General features: G+C 41.2%; 3 protein-coding genes across 3 annotated transcripts; 1 reads left to right on the forward strand and 2 right to left on the reverse strand.

The window, feature by feature from the left end:
* Window positions 1–732: 732 nt before the first annotated feature.
* On the reverse strand, window positions 733–5,708 carry LOC111221041 (protein phosphatase 1 regulatory subunit 3E-like). Its single transcript, XM_022744370.1, has one exon. The coding sequence runs from the start codon at window positions 5,335–5,337 to the stop codon at window positions 4,411–4,413; it is 927 nt and encodes a 308-aa protein (XP_022600091.1). The 5' UTR covers window positions 5,338–5,708; the 3' UTR covers window positions 733–4,410.
* Window positions 5,709–6,064: 356 nt separating this feature from the next.
* Window positions 6,065–9,650, forward strand: LOC111220702. Its single transcript, XM_022743901.1, has 3 exons — window positions 6,065–6,219; window positions 6,361–6,586; window positions 7,013–9,650. Exons 2-3 carry the CDS (start codon window positions 6,383–6,385, stop codon window positions 7,880–7,882), a joined length of 1,074 nt encoding a protein of 357 aa, XP_022599622.1. The 5' UTR covers window positions 6,065–6,219; window positions 6,361–6,382; the 3' UTR covers window positions 7,883–9,650.
* A 72-nt stretch (window positions 9,651–9,722) lies between these two features.
* On the reverse strand, window positions 9,723–18,054 carry atmin (ATM interactor). The gene is made up of 4 exons (XM_022743887.1): window positions 17,689–18,054; window positions 15,198–15,323; window positions 13,782–13,981; window positions 9,723–13,674 (listed from the first exon to the last, which is right to left on the reverse strand). Exons 1-4 carry the CDS (start codon window positions 17,971–17,973, stop codon window positions 11,901–11,903), a joined length of 2,385 nt encoding a protein of 794 aa, XP_022599608.1. The 5' UTR covers window positions 17,974–18,054; the 3' UTR covers window positions 9,723–11,900.
* Window positions 18,055–18,888: the final 834 nt, after the last annotated feature.

Here is an 18,888-nt window from a genome sequence, read left to right on the forward strand (position 1 = left end):
TAAAGAGCAAAATGGTACAATTGTTGAAAGTAAAAACACCGTAGATGTGTTAGAATGTGTTAACCAAAATACAACATAGTCAGGCCAGAAAAAGTCAGGCTATGAAATAGAACTATGCCACATATAAATGAGGAATCTTTTGAGTAGAGTTAGTAGGCTATTTATACTGTATGCATAACATGTAAACATATGATGGTATGTGATCTGTGGGGTATGTATGGAGGCATGAGGATGTTTAATAATGTACAGAGCTTATCCCCTGATTTCAAAATAGATGTAACCAAAAGCAAAAAAGTCACACATACTATCATATCATTATCTGTTTACATGCTCTTTTATTGTCTGCTTATTGTGCCTTTGCCGAGCTCCTGCTGCACCTTTTCCTGCTCTAAGCTCCAACCCCTCCCTTTCATAAACACGGGCGGGGGGGGCATGACGTCAGACTGTAATCGATTCAAGGACATGTCCGCAGCCATGTCTATAATGGCGATGGCAACAGCCCACTGTGGTGTGTCACTTTATGAATGGGGACTAGCAGCAGCCCTTTGCAAATGAGATGCTCCGCTGATGTAACAGTCAGACCCCTTGGGAACACGCGCACATGCACAGTCTGCAGTCAGACACTGCTCATATATCACAGTAACATCTTAATTTATGTTATAATAACAGTAAACTGTGGAGGTTTGCTTGAGTCCAAGAGATAAGATTTTGGAATAATAGCTATGATCCCACTATTATGCAACAGATTGCATTCAATGTTCCCATCATAAACTAGGAGAAACTGAATGAAGGCGACAGTATAAAAATTGCAACAGGTGATTGTGAGCTTAAAGCACTGAGAGGGTGTTTGGTTATCATCACAAATGCATTTATTAACCATTGTTTTAACAAAATATGTTACATTAAAAACAAAACGTAAAAATAAAGGTATGTTTCAATCAATACGTGCAAACATGGTTAACATTCACTTCAACATAAGAAATAGACAGACTCATAGTACAGATTAAAACAGTCAGATGACTGCTGATGTTACAACACAAAGCGAGCTGCATAGGATTTACAGAAAACAATAAACTCACTGACTAGAAAGCAAACCAGGAAAAAAAAAAATCCAGTGCCATACAATGGTTATAAATTTGACAGAGGTGATTGAGGTTTTCCACAGTGAGAGAAAAGTGCAATAAAATATGAGAAAGAAAGGAAAACATCTTGGTTAGTAGCTATTCACAGGAGAAGCTTTCATTTATCTACCATGCCCCTTTCCTTGTTCTCACTCAAAGTGCATAAGACCTGCTTTGACTGAGTCTGCTCAGTATCAGCTACAATCATAAGTCACTCAGGTCAAAAACTCCAAACGCCACAGTGCATCTCATGTTATCCCTCTTTCCCAGATATGGTCATCATCATTGTCCATTGTTCACATGTTCTGCCGTCACATTATTTCTTAACAAACCAGCACTTGCCATCTCCCATCTTTTTTTACATGTCTCTAAGTAAACTTAGGGTTTAGTAAGGCAGTGTACACCTATAGCTGTGCACATGTGGTTTCCAATGTTTCATTTCATTCAGATACACTGCTCACATTTTGGTCTGCATTTCAGGCAAAATTCTGCAATATCTTACCATCATATAAAACATCATTTTGAGACAAAATATCACAATTCATGCTACCGCCAATTCTATCATCAGCCTTATTTTAAACGGCCCTGAAGAATGATGTCATCCGTAAGTGTGCTTTTAGGAATTCTTTAAGTTTAGGTTCACAATTTATCTTCCAGCTTCACAGGATCATCAGATAACAAACTTTTACCATTCACGTCCCTCAAGTCTGCTTTTAAAATGCTTCAAAATACACACAACATAGAACAGTAATAGGAAGACATTCAATATGAAACATTAACACATTTACATACATATCTATATATCAGTGAACTCTGATGCAAAATGTTATGTGTACATTGAGGTGAAAATCTAATCAAACCAGAAGCCCTTCTTATGGTGGGGATGCACCAATAACAACAGTTTTCACAGCTTTTGGAAACTTTAACCAGAGTTACGTGTTATGGAAAACAGAGCACATATCATATTCACACTGTCATTTGTGTCAGTCACTCCCAACACTATATAGAGCAAATCTGATCAGATGTCAGCCAAATGGTAAAATTTGAAAAATCACATCCTTTGTTGGGAGCGATTGATTGGTATTGATGCATCTCTCCATCCCCAAATCAGTCGTCTCATCCTGGATAATTAATGCTTTTTGGCCTTGCACAGCATGGATGCTTGAACAAAGTTTACATACACCAAAGCAGACAATATGTAAATACCCACTGATCTAACAACATAACACACAGTAAGCTCTGCTATGGCCAGACCTTTTATAACCACAGTGTATTTAAATGAACAGATGAGATATATGCAGCTCTGTACATGATAAAGCTAAGCTGAGTGGTAGTAAATGTCAACTCACCACAGGCCATGTCTCATTTTTAGAAAAAAAAACTATTCTAACAACATCAGGTGTAGCGCTGCAATGACACAAACCGTGTCAGATTTTGAGACAAACAGTGATGGATTCACAGTGGAGCTGCTCCAAAAAAACTAAGTGGTTACAGGAATAGTCTTTTATCCACATCCCGACCTGATGGCCTCGTTCAGTGGAGAGCATCCCTCTGAGGCCATGATGATGTAAACAAAGCCCAAAGTGATGTTGAGATTACAGTCAGAGCGTGGAAATTAAAAGCACTCTGGCTGTTCTTCTACTTACTGAACTGGAGTCTCAACTCTCCACACACTCACAAACACTGACATTATGATACAACTAAAGAAAAAGCATGATGAATAACTGCATTTAGGTAAACAAATGTGCCTGAAACAAGAGAGTCTGTTTGCCATAAAGAATGCGTACATGATCAGGAGCAGGTTTGGAAGACTACTGTGTAACATCAAGGCATATTGTATTGTATGAAAATGAAGCAATCAGACAGTTTGCAATCTATGGATGGAAATATTGGCCAGTCATGTGATCCATACCCTTTTGCTCATGTGTGAGGAGTGTAAGGAGCAGCACTATTCTTACACAGTGATGGCTATCATGTACCTTTACAGGGGCAGAAGCTGGTTAAAACGCACACGTCCGTGCAATAGCTACTTTGTCTACAGACAACACTGCTCTGTGAAAAAGTTACACAGTGTAATCAAAAACATTAGAAATGAATAAGCACTGTGTTTTGAATCTGCAAATGTACAATAATACTTTTCTGTTTGAACATATCTGTTAGAAAATTATTACTGTGAAAATAACATCTGTTTTATATCGATCAACCTGAAGAAGATGGGAAAAAGTCCACAAGTAATCTGAGGTAAATTTTATCTTTGATACGGCTACTAAATCTATTTTCCTTGGGAGAACAACAGCCACGTTCAAGGGGTTCATTCTGGAAAAAATCCTTCAGTGCAGGAGGGGAATGTTGAAGCCCATTTTTTATAATCAGTCTTTGTGATTTGGTGGAAAATGCATGATGCTGTTATAATATGGGGAATTGTTTTTTCAGAAAAAAAAACAACCTTTTTTGAGATCTTAGGTTAGGCCTCTTTGATTTGTAAATTTGGCAAAAATATTTAACAATTTTTACATTAATGCAGGAAAAAATATAAAATTGGTGTTGATTAGGAGCAAATATACCTATGTGTAAAAGGCAGGTTTGTGACTACGTATGGGGTCCCTGGATTAAAGCCTGCAGATGTATGGACACTGACACCGTTTCCCAGTGCCTATTCAATGCATTTTGTATATTCAAGTCTAATAAAGAAATTACTGTATGACATTCAATGCACAACTTCCCACATCATGGCTTAAAATAAGGCATTTTCAATGGCATGACAGTGGGAAATTATACATTAAATTTATTCGAATAAAACAAAATATATATCGCATATTTCTGTCTGTCAACGCTGTTTCCTATTAAGTCGATATTTTTGCACACATGCAAAACTAAAATTTTATTTTTAATAACACTGTGCCTTCTAATAAATTTACGGCATCTCCTGAAATGAACAGTGAAGCCTGGAATCGGCATTGCCCAGCACGTTTTCCGTGGCACGTGTTTCTACATTACATAACATGAACATGCCCTCCCAAAGGGCACCGAGCTGTACAGAGCCCTGACATCAAGGCAAATTATCTAACAGCATCCCACACCTGACACCTACCAAAGGCTTACACAGTGGTCCTTAACACTCAGTCTGTCACCACAGCAGGGCAAATTATTTTCTGTGTCACAAAATGTATGTTGGCTATCTGACAATGGCAGAGAAAATCATTTTAACAGGCTACAGTCGTATTTAAGGTACCCGGGGATCAATTACGCGCAAATTACGCACGCAGTGTGCCACTGCAGACCACAAAGCTCAGATAAAGTGAATCCATCCATTCTCCCACTCCCGCGGTGGGGATATCTTGAACTGGTGACGCCGCACTTTGTAGTTGTTCCCATTATTATTGTCCCAGAATTCCTCCCCGCCGACACAGTATTTAATTGCAAACTGCAATGTGCCTCCGTTTTCGAGGTAGGTAGGCATGACGATCTTAAAACAGAATTTATCGGTGTCACCGTCGCTTGAGTTAGGAACATAGGACGCCAAACTGTCCATAAATGTTATCCAGTTGTTTAATGAATACCGCAAAGAGACGCTCTTTTCGAAAGCCAGATTCAACACCCTCACAAAACCGGAGAGGCTGAATTCGTCTGCCTCAACGCTCTCCAACATGACTTTCACCTCTCTCACTTTCTGCTCAAAGCCGGGGAGAATGCCGGGACTGGCAAACTGCAACTCCATGAACACAGACTGCGTAGGAGCCCGGGGGAATTTTGTGTCCAAATGATTAAGTTGAAGGGGTCCTTTGGGTAGTTTTGCCAGGATGCGCTCTGGCACCTCTGGCACATCTGTATCATCGAAATGCTTCACTGAAATGAGCTCTAGGCCCAGAGAGTCGGCGAACCGGACTTTCTTTTGACTGGTTGGACTTCTGCTGCGGGAGATCTCTAACTTTGCTCTCTCTGTGGGTGTAGGCAGCGACTTGCATCTCCGACGCAGGTTTGGACTCTGCTGAGGTTTCTGGAAAACCTCTCTGCCCCGTGGTCTCTCGTCCACCACGGGGCTCTCGATGGGCTCACAAGTAGTACCGTTCATCAAGTCAAAGTCTTCCCCATCATCAAGCCGCGGGTTTGCCGCTGCCAGGCTTCCGAACAGTCCAGCTATGCAGCTGTAGTTCCTCGGCAGGCAGTTCTTTGGAGGCAGCATGACCACGACAGTATGCCCAGACTCCGTTTCCATAAAACGCAGCAGTCCCTGCACTGCAGAACCGAAGTGGTCGTGATGAAAAATACCGGAGAGTTAAGAGATGGAGCCGTCAGGTGTCAGTGTCCCCCTCGCGGATAGGTGCTCAGGCTGCGTCAGAAGCTGACACTATGCAGGGCTGCACCAATAAACCAAGCTGTTGTTGTGCAACGTGCGAGTTTGCTCCAGCTGATCGGTCACTTTTAAATTTCGGAGTGTGTGAATAAAATATCTCACTGTCTGCTCACTGCAAAAAAAAAGGATAAAACGAGAATACCTCTCTCTTCACAACAACCAGCGCTCGCTTCCGTCTCCATGTGGTGAACATGCAATGTCCTCTCACAGCTGACTTGAACCTGTGTTCAGAGTTTGACGGCTACTGAGGATCTACGTGCAGAACTGAACGTCGCAACTAATCAAGATGGTTTCCTCCTCAGAACCACCGGTTAACTTCCGCTTTTTCACACTGTGGCATCATAGTGACCTCGATAGGCCAAATAAAAGAAATAAAAATTTATTTTAAACACATTTTAACTTAGTTTGGGGCATTTTTGTGATGTAGTTAGACCTATTACATAACAGATGTAATAATTCATCTGGGCCAGTCAGGGCTGCAACAGTAGCCCATCCCCTCCCATTTTCTGTACGTCACATATTTCCGGTGCCGCACGTACGGGTTGTCATGACTACAGCGTTGCGGCTAGTCTCTAAAGGCATTCGTCGCCTCTACACGTCTGTTAGGGAAAACTCTGTCGACCAGAGAGAAAACTACTCCTCACGACGGATAGCAATACTTCTTTATGAGTGGTGAATTCTGACAAGAGAATAGTGATACAAACACATTCAAAATGCAACAGGGATTGAGCCTGCCTCAGTATGGTGAGTGAAGTCTGACTTTGACAAACTGGTGTAACGTTTTCCAGGTTTCAGGCAAAAACTGACTCTGCGCAAAACAATATAGGCTACATTTTACAGTTTATATTTGGTAGCCTATACTCTGTTTTTTATGTCCTCCTCTAGATCTACAAAAGCTAACTAAATAATGGCGACCTTTAAAGAAGTGGCTCGCACAGCTGTCGGTGGATCAGACGAGGAGCTTCCAACACAAGAGGACGCAGTTGGGGAAGAGCCTTACAGGACACCAGAGAGGAGACATGTTGATGTCCTTCTAGATATTAGTGAGGAGGACTCCCTGAAAGAACTGGAGCCACATGAGTATCACTGTTACTCTGGTTTGGAAGAAGCTGTAAGTGAATGAATATATTCTTGCTACAAAACTTTTTACTGCCTGCTTTTATCTGATGTACTTAATGTTACCTTTAAAGTGAGTTGTACCAGTTATATATGATGATTCTTTGTGTGTCCTCTAACACAGTTTGGAGTCAGCAGCAAAATTATATAACCTACAGGCTCAAATGAGAACAACTATTAAATATATATAATATAATATATAATATAATTTTTGATTAATTATATTCTCAACTGTTGATATAACCCTTATCTATATGGTAATTTGTCAGATATTGGTATCATATTGATACAATATCACATATCAATATTAGCATAATTTCAACTTCCTCACTTTTCATTTTAACTTGGCCTAATAAGTAATTTCTCTGGTGTGTTTTCAAAACTGTTTTCATATTGAACAATTTATTTCATTGTAAAACAGGTCCGAGGTTGGGCCAGAGTTGCTCCACTGAGCTGCATACTTTTGACTCAGAAGAGATACAGGAAACCAAAGCACAAGGAGGCTGACAACCCAACCACCATATCTGTTGACCCAACACTCCTTAATGCAGACAGCTCAGCCAGCTGTGAGTCGCATGCAGGCTCTCATAACAACTTAAAGAAATCCATGCCATTAAATCAGCAGGTGGGATCTTGGAGTAACACTCCTGTGGCAGCCCTGCAGCCAGATGCCTCAGAATGGCCTGTCCTCAGTGCCATGCAGAAAACTACGTCACACCTCTTACTCGAAGAAAAGATGGAGGCGGAAGGGATGCTCAGAGGGACTCCTGTGCAGCCTCAGCATCTGTCTTTAAAATACTCTGTGTCAGAGAATAAGCCCACTAAGCCTCAGAGAGTCAGCCACAGCCACAAGTCCAATAATACAGTTGTTCCCATTAAAAACTTCACATTTTTACCACCAATCAAGTCACCACACCTGAATCCCAAGGTCGGTGGCCAACTCTGCAGTGGGAGGAAGGCTTCAGAGGGAGAAACCTTAGAGGAAAACTGTTTCATGTTTGATAATAAGAGTGAGACAAGAGGAACAAGAGTGGACCCTGCTGTTAATACAGAGCTTCCCAATTACTCCGCAGCTCTGACCTCCAAGTACCGGACATGTCAACATAACCCCCACTTGTTCTCTGCTGTAAGTGTTTCTGTCTCCAAGAGGTATCAGGTACCTGTTTCTTCGAGACCTGACACAGTGCACCACAGGAGATACTCAATGGGCAAGAGCCTCACACAGGCCCTCCACACCAGCACTGCAGCAGGTGCACAAGCCCATATGCACCCCAGCTGCCTGTTTTCTTAATACTGTATGCTGTCACTCTGTGTGAGGCCTGTGAAATTAGTATTCAGTATTTTACAGCTTTAAACTCTCAGGTTCAACAAAGTAAAATCTGTTTTACCAATGCATCATATGGTATTTCCATTACAATAGTCAGCTGGAAGAATTAAATCAATGTATGAAACGTGTTCATAAAAGTAACTCATTGCAGAGGTAATTCATTTAGTGTTAAGAGTTCAGTCAGTCCTCTTTGGCACATGTCAGACCATACTTACAATAACAATAATTGTCAATGTTGAAATGTTACGCTCCATATGTCATTTGGGCCTTTATTTTGTTCTGACTAGTTCCCACAAGTGTTTTTTCAGCTGTTCTAGTTACCTAGCAACGGTGCAACTACCTCATAAGAAGCCTGGCTATGTGCCTGCCAGGCACATGTTCTGCTTTTTAAACTACAACCTACACTAAAGCTCTGTCAGAACTTTAGTATCGCATTGTAGTTTCTGTCTATGCATGATATAAGCTGTGGCCAAACTACTGCATCTGCTCAGTGCACCTTCAGTTTTATATCGGAAGGTATAAGTGTTTCCTGGTGGCTATGGATGGGGTCTGGGTTGTACAGTGTACAAGGGTTATCAGTGCAATATTATGCCGAGATCCCTGAATATACTGCATGGCATGTTGGTCTCCTAAGACCAGCCACATCCTGCAATACTTTTTAAACTTGGATGATTGTTACTTATTACACTACCTCTTTAGGGTTTAGCTGCCTTGTAAAATAAAAGAATAATATAGTGGAATTGTTCTATAATCAAAAGAGCTGCAGTGTTAACCTAATCAAATCAAATGTTTGTCTTACCTGAATGTGCACATAAAATAAAATGGTTACTTAGAACTGATTTGTAAAGGGTTGTTATATTTGGCACAAACCTCAATTCAGCGTGTCTGTATGTGTCTATATAACAGCATCAAAGTAAAAAGATGAAATACACAATACTATGAAGTTTTATTTTGTTCTATAATAAGTATGAGAAAGGGTCAACCTACTGAAATCTATCATGGTGCTCCTTTAAGCTTGTAGTTTTGCACAGAAGAACAAAATACATTGCACACTGAAGAAGGAATCATCAAAATCTGTGCATTTTATATCCCCATGCCAAACGTGGTTGATGTGTGAAACCCAAAAGGACTCCATGTTGCCCTCCATCTCCTCCTACCGCTGTACCAATGTACTGTTCAACCCATCCTGATCTACTGCTCCAACCATTTCTTCAACATGCTCTCTCTCGCAAACTGGGCCAAACTCACACACATAACCCAGACTGCTGCCAGGATAATAGGTCTTCCCACATCCAACCTCACAGAGCTTAATTCTGGGGCCATCACATGTATTGCAAATACAATAGCACAGGACATCACACAGGCCCACTCAACCACTATGTCACTGTACTGCCCTCTGGGCACAGATACATGTCCCTGGGGTGCAGAAGGCCTTGCTTTGACAAAAGCCTGGTACCTGCAGCAATAGCTGCCCTAAACTGTTCCATTCTGAATGGGTTTGGTACTACATGTCTTGTTCTCATGTTGTTTTGCCTGTCGCTGTTGTGTTGTACTTCACATATTTCTTCCTGTCATTATTGTATGATGTTGTGTGTAAAGTGTAATGCTGATTTTCCCTGTGATGTACAGTGCTGTGAAAAAGAATTTCCTACCAGGGACAATAGAGTCTAACTAACTAAATAACCTTTTTTACATTTTGTAGACACTGATTGTGGCAACATGTACCCCAGTTTCCTTGTTTGTACTGTTTGAGTTTTTCTTCTTCTACCTTTGTTCTATACTAACTGATAAGGAATACAATATATACTTTCCAGCAGTTTATTAATGACATCTGTAGTGTAGCTTCAACAATTAATCAAGGCAACCATTAACTCTACTACAGGCAAGAAAACTCAAATTCAGTTAAAACAAATATTTTGTGCTGGGAAAATATCAGCATGCACTTCTTACAGAAGGGAAAATAAAGCACTGACACTTGAGACTGACATGGCTTCTACACATAGTTCTGTTGTAAGCAAGTCATTTTCCCCCATGCCACTAAACCAGCGGGGAGCAGCTATGCTGTATTTGTATTCAAGAACCACAACCAAGAAGTACTAATGTAAATACAACAAATGTTGAAGTTGATATGAATGTCAAAAATCCTTATTAACAAATGGAAATTATCCTTAAACTGTTTGGATATGGTGCAAAAAATAGAGCATGTTAAACTTGGGCACAGTGTCATGTTCTGTACATTCTTCAGTTTCTACAAACATCTATAAACTGTATCAGCATTAACCATCCCTCCATAAAAATAGTAAGATGGCATCAAACAAACTCTTCAGTAAAATGCTGCATAGCATTATTTTCAGGACATAAATCTTTCCATAGAAACTATGGAGAACAATTAGGGACATTCCAATATTTCATGCAACCATGATGAAAATACCAATACAGAACGTACTAAACATGCAAAGCAAAGACAGAAAGGATTCTGACAATTTTTTAGTGTGATTTTCCAAAACATATTCTTGTATAATTCTGATAAATATTTTACCTCAAAGCAGCAAATTCAATTGTCTGTAACAGAACTAAAGTTAATACTTAGGTTAAGGCACCAACGTAACAAAATGAACAAATAAACAAGGCCTACAGCTCTATATTGCCTAGTGGAACGCAGTCTGTATGTGGTGCCTGTGGATAATGAGGTAACTCAGTGCAACAGTATAATGAAAAACACAATCAAAACATTAAGTTTAAATGCTTGGAGAACAGAGTAAAAATAATTACAATAAACTAAAATACTGTGTCCAAATTGTTAGGAGTGGAAACTAATCATTTTCATAGAAGATATTCAACAGGACTCCTTTCAGTCAAAATCAGGTGGTGAATACATACAATAACTCTGTGCTAATCCTAGCTCTAATCCACAATGTGTTTTTGTACAGTTAACATCACTGGATCACTTCAGCACAGAGCACTGCTACTGTATACACTTACACCCAGCTAATGAATAAGTCACAGACGATGACAGCCTATTTTGCTTACTGACTTGAACTGACTGCTTAGCTATGGAGACCCAGACACAAAAAACGTGTTTACGAAACATCAAACTTCACAATCACATTTCAATGAAAGGTCTGCAACAACCGACAAGACAAACATTTCATTTATACTTGTGCCACATCTGTATGAGTAACGGTATATTTCAGAGATGCATCTTAACAGCTTGGATCAATGCCTAGTTGAAGGCTTTACAGGGTTTAATTCTCTAAAACTGATTATCACTGCTCAAGTTTTCCACTGGTTTACTAGTTTATAGTTTTGCTGCTGCTGACAAGGCAACATCAAAGAGGCATCCATCAGATACACAAGCGGAGAATTGATATTTTATGTTTGTGCTGCTGACCAAGTGAAGGCTCCATGCACATTTCGAACATACGTAATCTACATGTACAATATTGTGCACTGTACGATTGAGATGAAACTGTGTTCATGCGGTATATGCATATCTGAAAGCTGTTATACAGGGTAACAATTTTATAAGCCTTTTCCTGACAGCCACGCACAGCAAAAGATGTCATCCCTTTTAAGTGCAGATCTAACATTGATGAAATGTTAAGTCATTTTTAAATTGCTAGTAAGACCAAACAGTGAAAACCATCCACAGTGGTTATACACTGAAATATAGAAGTAAACTGGCATTTAAGACAAGACACATACAATATGTTACTTCATGTGCAAATAAATATGTAAACGGTCAGAGGAGCTGATAAACCATGCCCACTGAGCTAATAAAGTGCAGCACAGCAGCCAGGATATACACCTGGAAAGGCTCTGGACATGATGACCTCAGTGGAATGTTCAAAGACATTTTCAGACTTCTTACTGCTAAGACTATGGTCCACCAGAAGACAGCATAGACTGATTCCTCTTACAGGAAGAGGCAGATATCAGAGACCTGTACTGCAAAAGCTTAAGCAGCTTCACTAAGAGGGCTTCAGCTGTTGGGTTTCTCAGGGTGCTGAAAGAGAGCACAAAGCTCCTCACATGTCTGGGTTTCCACGGAGCTGAAATGGGACTCCATATTCCACGCAAGGTCTGCTGACAAGAAATCATCCATGACAGTTTGTGTTTCGTTGCTGGTCAGGAAGAGGTGTCCCAGGCCTTCTGCTTGGCTGGTCACAGTTTGTGTCTCTGTGCTGTTCAGCAGCCGTGCATGTTCACCCTGACTGACAGGGGTCTGAGCAGAGAGGCCAGTGGCAAATGAAGGGAGATCGGTTTGTGTTTCTGTATCTGAGGACTCGGTGCTCATAGAAAAGCTTGAATGTCGCAGGATGCTGCTCAGGGGCATGTGGCTTCCAGCGTTCAGCAGGAAATTGAGGTCAGTTTGAGTTTGAGTATCAAATAGCTCCAGGTCGCTGGCTTGGGTTCGACTTGGTCCTTCGCTTTGGTCCAATTCATCAATCAGGAGGAAGTCTGTCTGGGTCTGGATGTCCAGAGACTCCAGAGGCGTGTCATTGCCCAATCCTCCCAACTCACTCTCCTCTGTCTGTGTTTGGATGTGCACGGCATTGAGGAACTCTTCAAAGTCAAAGTCTATGCCGTTGTGTTGCTCCTGAACAGAGCCCAGACCTGAACCACAGCCTGCGGAGGCCTCAGTGAGCACCTGGTGGCCTGACATGCTGTCAGACAGAATGTTTTCTAAGTCATTTAACAAGGTCATTGTCTGGGTCTGGTTGTCTGCCATGTTGTTTGAGTTGAGCTCATCTGTCTGCACCCCAAAACACATACCACCTGCTGACTTTGAGTCCTCATATATACTGTCTCCTGCAGCAGTGAGGGTGTCATCTAAGTCCAGAGCTGTCTGGGTGGAGACACTCAGGGAGTCATTATCAAATAGGTCAGTGCACATGATAGTCTGGTCCTGAGCCTTCTCTTCTGATTGTGGCATGGCAAAATGTGTCTGTGTCTGCCTGGTTTTGTATGGGGGCACAGATGAAGAGGAGCAAGGAATTTGGCTCAGGCACTGGCTATCTGTCTGAGCTCCAATAGAAGATGTGGCTTTGGCTCGGGAGGAGAATGTCTGGGTTTCAACACTGACGGGGAGGAGGACTTGAGCACTCACGCTGATGTCTGTTTGGGAGCAGGATGATACTGAGGACTCACCCACAGAGCACAAGCCTATTCCCTCCCCAACACCCAACCCTGTGGGCATTTTTGACAAGTATGATTTGTCTGTCTGAATGTTGGTGGAGGTGAATGTTGGTTGTCCTGCCAAGCTGCTGGGCGAGTCCTCTGCATCCAGACTGACCTGGACCCCTGTGCTAATGGGCCCCAGGCTAGAACGGGAAGTAGGCATGCTATCCTTGAAACCCAAACTCTTAGCATCAAGTTGGGGTACCACCGCTCCTGTGGCTTGTGGCAGGAGGTGAAGAGTGCTGAGGGAGCCTTGGGTGTCTACTGCCAGCACTACAGACCTCAGAGCCCCACTTTCTGTGGATGGAAGGAGGACAGGCAGGTGCGCTAGCTGCATCACAGGCACACTAACCAATGCCATCTTGGGCTTTGGTAGAAGCAACTTCTGGAGGCTCTTACGTGGGTTGGAGTTCTGACTCACTGAGTCTGGGATTTGAACAGTTGTATGAGAAGGGAGAGCAGTCTCTGTCAGCTCTTTAGTAGCAGGAATGATCTGACAGCTTGACTCAATGCTCTTAACCTTTTCAGAACCACTTAACAGTTTCTCCATCTTTCGCTTTTTTACTGGAGGAATTCTGTAAAGAAACAAAACAGATACAGAAAAAGTCAGCCAAAATGGATTTTTAGCCAAACCTAATACAAAGTTTCAATAAAAAACACTCTCCACTATGAATGTACATGCCTGTGTTCTGTGGGAATCTCATGTCCTGTCCTGTAGATGTGTGATAGTAGAGCAGCCCTGCTGGCATAGGGGCATCCACATGTGCAGTGGTAGGTCTTCCCACAGTCCTCTATGTGCCTCTTTAGGTCCCACTCTGTGCTGTAGCCATTGTTGCACTTGGAGCACTTGTGTTTCTTCTCTGCATGCATCTTCATAAAGTGCTACAATGAAACCGATCAAAGAACAAAGAATATATTGAATATGATATCTTTTTCAAGCTATAATATGTAACTTTTCCACATTAAAATGTCTAAAATCGACTAGATCTATGATATACTGTATATTATGTTGAATTGTCTACTTACATTATCCCAAATGTTTACATAAATTTTCAAACAAAGAACTCTGTAATTTTAATCAAAGCAACAGTCCGTTTCATCTGGTTGCCTGTCAACGGCGACATATCCCCTTTGAGCATGCGTCAGCATTGTGGTAGTCTGCCAGAAGTGGTCAAAATTGAATTTTTATCCAGTTTTAAGCCACATCTTTACACTACACTTAAGATATTGGTCGTTTTTAACTATATATTTTAACCGGATGAAGGATTTTAGTCACCAAACGTCTGGATCTTAAGTTATCAGAGAAAGAAGCTGAGCAAATGTTAGCGGCAGCTCAGCTCCCAGTCCCTTTGAGTTGTCCTGTATCTGCCGAAAACAGTGCCAAGGAAACACTGATTTTTAAAGTGAAGCTGTTTTATTTAGTGTTTTTACCTGATTTCATCACCGGTCCATTTGTTTTAGCAAGGAGACCTCTGAGGGTAATTCAGCTCTCGGTAAAAATATCCTGAACTCCAGGATCATAAGTAATCAGAGAAACAAGCTGAGCAAACGTTAGTGGTAGTTTGGCTTGCTGCACCTTTGGGTCAGTTTTTTATGTGAAACTGTTCAGTGCTTTACCGGTTTAAACACCTGGTCAATTTGTTTTGGAGAGGAGGAGACCTCTATGAATAATTCAGCTCCTGGTAAAAATTTCCTCACTAACCGACACTGAAGGAATCCTAACTGGGAGTAGCTGACGGCAATGAGAGACAACAACTCCCACATTCCCATGCTACTTCACGATGTCAGCAAACTCTTGACTTTTGTTATTGCTTTGCTTGAGAGATTCCAAAGCAATAGAAAAATTACAGTGTGTTTGACATATGTCATTACTATCTTAAAGAATGTAGAGCCCTTTGCAGTCCTTTTCATACACTGTGTAAAACCATTATTACATCTGTGATGAACTCCACCAGTATGACATCATTCCTGCAAAATGTTTTTTTTCTAACATATTGGTGTTGAGTATTACAATAAGAGCTCTTTCACAGAACTGACACCTCATCATTTTACTGTGATTGCATGCAAAGGCTTACAAGTCACTGGAGGAAAAGCTTACTTGTTTAACCAGGGAGAACTGCGAGAAGGGTCTGTTGGGCCCCCTGGGACAGCCCTCAATGGGACAGCAGTAAAGCTTCTGAGAGCCCTTCATGTCCTTTCTGACCGTGGGATTGACAATACCATCCTGAGGGTGACAATGGCAGCAAAAGACAAAGAGAGAGGACAAAGAAGAGCTTTTAGATGTTAAGATTATACCCTTTCTCAGCATAGCTTACTGTGAGTGTTAAAGAATATCATAAATTCTGATATCACCATAAATACAAACAGCCATCATAAAGACCTGTAGTGCTTTCACTAAATGCCATCTGTGCTGTACATCAAAAATACAAAATGTTGCTGTTTTATACTATTTTTTTCAGGACTACAAAAATAAAAGTGATGGTTGTACATTGCCTTGCTTGTCTTGATGAAAAGAAATGAATGCACTTGGCAGCTATTGGAATTTAACAGTTTGCTGCACAACCCCTCCCCTCAACATCCCAGGGCAGACTTGCTAAACCAGCTGTCAGCACATGGTATCGTTAAAATAATTTTGACTGATGACTAGCACGATGCATTTTATAGAGAACAGCACCTACACTAAATGTATGGTGTGCATGGTGAAAACAGATAAAAACCACAAGACTCCATAACAGTCATTAATGCTACAGCCTTCCAGTGGTCAAGGTCACCTCCATCTGCTGTAACACTGGAGGGAGCCGAACAGCTGAAGCTGACAAATACCCTCCTGGTTTATCATAAGGAATTAGCATAAAATGACACATCCTGCAAACAATAAATGTTCTTGAAGTTGGCTTCAGCTACATCATATGGTTGTGGGCTGAATCCTGAGTCATGTCATGACATTATTTGTCATTAGTCAGTAGTTGGCTTTAGCTCAAAAGACAAAGCAAGTCAAGATTTCCACAGCCTTTTACGTAGTCATTACTGAAATTCTATCCTTTTTCTGAGTAACAGTCTCTAAACTCTGTTTTTCCTTTTTGTAAAGGGAAAGATAGAAAGGCGGCTAAAAGGCAAAAACAGTCACATTAGGCCTATGAAAGGAATCTGATCTGGGCTGAGTGCACAAGCTCAAATGAAATGCATCAGTATTCACGGGGGAGACAGCTACCCTGTTCAGAGACATGAACAGTCACTGATCAGCAAATACATTACTGCTGTGCAATGATGCAGGATAGCTACAATGGTGTCTAAGTGGACGTAATATAACCAGATATGGTGTTTCACATCATGCCTCATTCTTGTAGTCTAATTTCTGAATAATGCAGAGGAAGCATACAGACTGAGCAGTTCCAGCATTTAAGCACTTCGTCATCATATCAACCAGAATATCATTGCCACTGTTGACGCTGTTGAAATCGCTGTGCATAAAAAATAACTTTTCAGTCAAAGATGCAAAATCAAAAACCATTACTGAAGCACTGCCGCTTGCCCTCTTTTCTCACTTTACACCAAAGACACAATCTGTGATTAATGTGTGGCTGCACAAGATAAACTCAACATACAGGGCAGGAATCTTCCACAGCTCACTAAGTGACACATCTTTTAGTATATGGATGAACAGTAATTAAACATTGGCTATCAAAAGCTTCCTATAGCTTTTACAGGTTTGTTCAGACCAATAGTAATATACTCAAACTTTCAGTACAGTATGGCCAAATTGGGCCTTTAAACACTGTTCTAGCTGGACTAAATGGACTACGTCTAAGACCTCATTCAAATTCTCACATTCACCTATTTTAAACAAAGAGCTTAGTCTATTCCAGGACAAAAGGCAGCCTTTCCCAGCAAAGAACTTCATTCATGGAGGGGAAACAGTGAGTTACTGCCTCCCACGAAAAAGCCCAGTTCAGTGAGGACGTAAGAACTAGGGTCAGGGGGTAAACTCTGGTCCAAATGATTGGACTGCCTCCATTTTGCTGACTGTTTAGTGGTAGCAGTGGTAGGAGTAGTAGACTATATTAGACTCAGAAAATCAATAGTGCTCGTGGGGTCGTATTTGAGAGGCGAAAAGACTCTTACCACACAACGTTAAAAAGATTCCTCCTTTCACACACTACCACAGCCAAATCAGATACTCGCCAAATTCCTGCCCTCAACTACGAGTCCACCACACAAAACCTCTAACGAAGGGTGGAGATCTGAATCCAAAAATGCAGAACCAATCGATTACCACGTGTGATCCAAATCAATAATAGATAACATAAGCAGCTAGTTACAGTGTAGCTAGCTAGCTAATGGTAAACTTAAATGTTATGCAGCTTCACCAACATAAAAACTAGCTACATAAACTTTTATCTAACGTCAACTACACCTTCCTGTTTTGTTAAGCATCCCCACTGTGTTAGCTTACGCGAAGTTGTTACGGATGACTTGCGTTTTCCAATCTTATGACAGTGTTTACTCGATAGTGAGTTAGCCAAGTTAGCATTGCAGTTACGCACACGCCTAAACCCTGTGGACACTAACCAGGTTTTGTAAGCGTTTACCTTTATTCTATGTGACTTCACAAGATGCATGTTCAGCGCAGGTGTGTTGGGGAGAATCTTGCCACATCCTTCCACGGTGCAGAGGATGTTCGTCCTCACTTCTTTGGTCAGCTCCATGATAGTGGGTTTTATTATTTCCCGTGACTGCGACAGAGACTCTTCATTGCATTTCGGACTGTCTGTTATAGCGTTATCTCTGTTATTCGCCTTGCCCGTTGCAGAGGCAGCCATGTTTCTGTGTTGACAGTCCATTCTGTGTTTGGCTGATAGCCCCGGTAGCAGCATTGAATGAACGGCAGCATACCGTCCCTCAGTTTTGCCTGAAAGGCTGTTGTGCCACCTTCACTCGAGAGGACAGCTGAGAGAGCGGAGGTACTTCCGGTGTAATTAGTATACTTCCGTTTTACAAAATAAAAGATCTAAAGTTTACTATAAAACTTATTTTTCTGATATTGGTATAGTGTGTGTGGTGACAGTTTAAAAAGACATTGTTGTGCCCTGCACAGAGTCTACGTGTTTTTTCTTACTCTGACCCAAATTGTTTTAAAAATAAATTATAGTACATGTATTGATTGAACCCTACACTGGCCATTGTGGGTTACAGCTGATGAAAAAATAAAGAAATACTATCCAGTTTAGCAATTCTATTACCTAGCTCTAACAAATGAACCAAAGTGTTGTCAGCAGAACATGACCAAAACATTGGCTGTGCTGATATTACTGGCCAACATTGGCTTATCTGCCTCTAATTATAGATTAGATGTCATAGAAAGTGTTGCCATCACATAGCCTATCCACCATAAATTGTCCCAATCATTTTTGTTACAATCCTTATTAAAAATGGTTAGGTTCATTGCAAGATAAAAAGATGTTTTGATTTTTATGATTTCGATTTTGGGTGGCATCAAAGGTCTATGAGATAATCTGTAAAGTGGGGTAGAAAAGAGGGACTTTGGAGCACACAGACTGTGATTTGATGATACTGATGATACCCACTTGGTTTGGCTAATTCATACTGCTGAAGCCTCATATCAGCTTTGGCTTTGGGGTTCATTTAGTAAACCATCTCTTAGTTGTGTTAAATGGTAAATGGACTGCACTAACATAGCACTTTTCTAGTCAATGCTTTACACTACAAGCCACATTCACACACATGGGGGGCAATTTAGGGTTCAGTATCTGGCCCAAGGCCACTTCGAC

Source organism: Seriola dumerili, unplaced genomic scaffold (assembly GCF_002260705.1).
Source record: "Seriola dumerili isolate Sdu_G_001 unplaced genomic scaffold, Sdu_1.0 BDQW01000003.1, whole genome shotgun sequence".
In the NCBI taxonomy this organism is placed as follows: domain Eukaryota; kingdom Metazoa; phylum Chordata; class Actinopteri; order Carangiformes; family Carangidae; genus Seriola; species Seriola dumerili.

Coding starts and splice junctions, on each gene's coding strand:
- LOC111220702 (XM_022743901.1), top strand. CDS start 6,383: ATGGCGACCTTTAAAGAAGTGGCTCGCACAGCTGTCGGTGGATCAGAC. Junction 6,587..7,012: donor ACTCTGGTTTGGAAGAAGCT/GTAAGTGAATGA, acceptor ATTGTAAAACAG/GTCCGAGGTTGGGCCAGAGT.
- atmin (XM_022743887.1), bottom strand. CDS start 17,973: ATGCTGCTACCGGGGCTATCAGCCAAACACAGAATGGACTGTCAACAC. Junction 15,324..17,688: donor TGAAGTCACATAGAATAAAG/GTAAACGCTTAC, acceptor TGTCACCCTCAG/GATGGTATTGTCAATCCCAC. Junction 13,982..15,197: donor AGTTCTCCCTGGTTAAACAA/GTAAGCTTTTCC, acceptor GTTTCATTGTAG/CACTTTATGAAGATGCATGC.
- LOC111221041 (XM_022744370.1), bottom strand. CDS start 5,337: ATGGAAACGGAGTCTGGGCATACTGTCGTGGTCATGCTGCCTCCAAAG.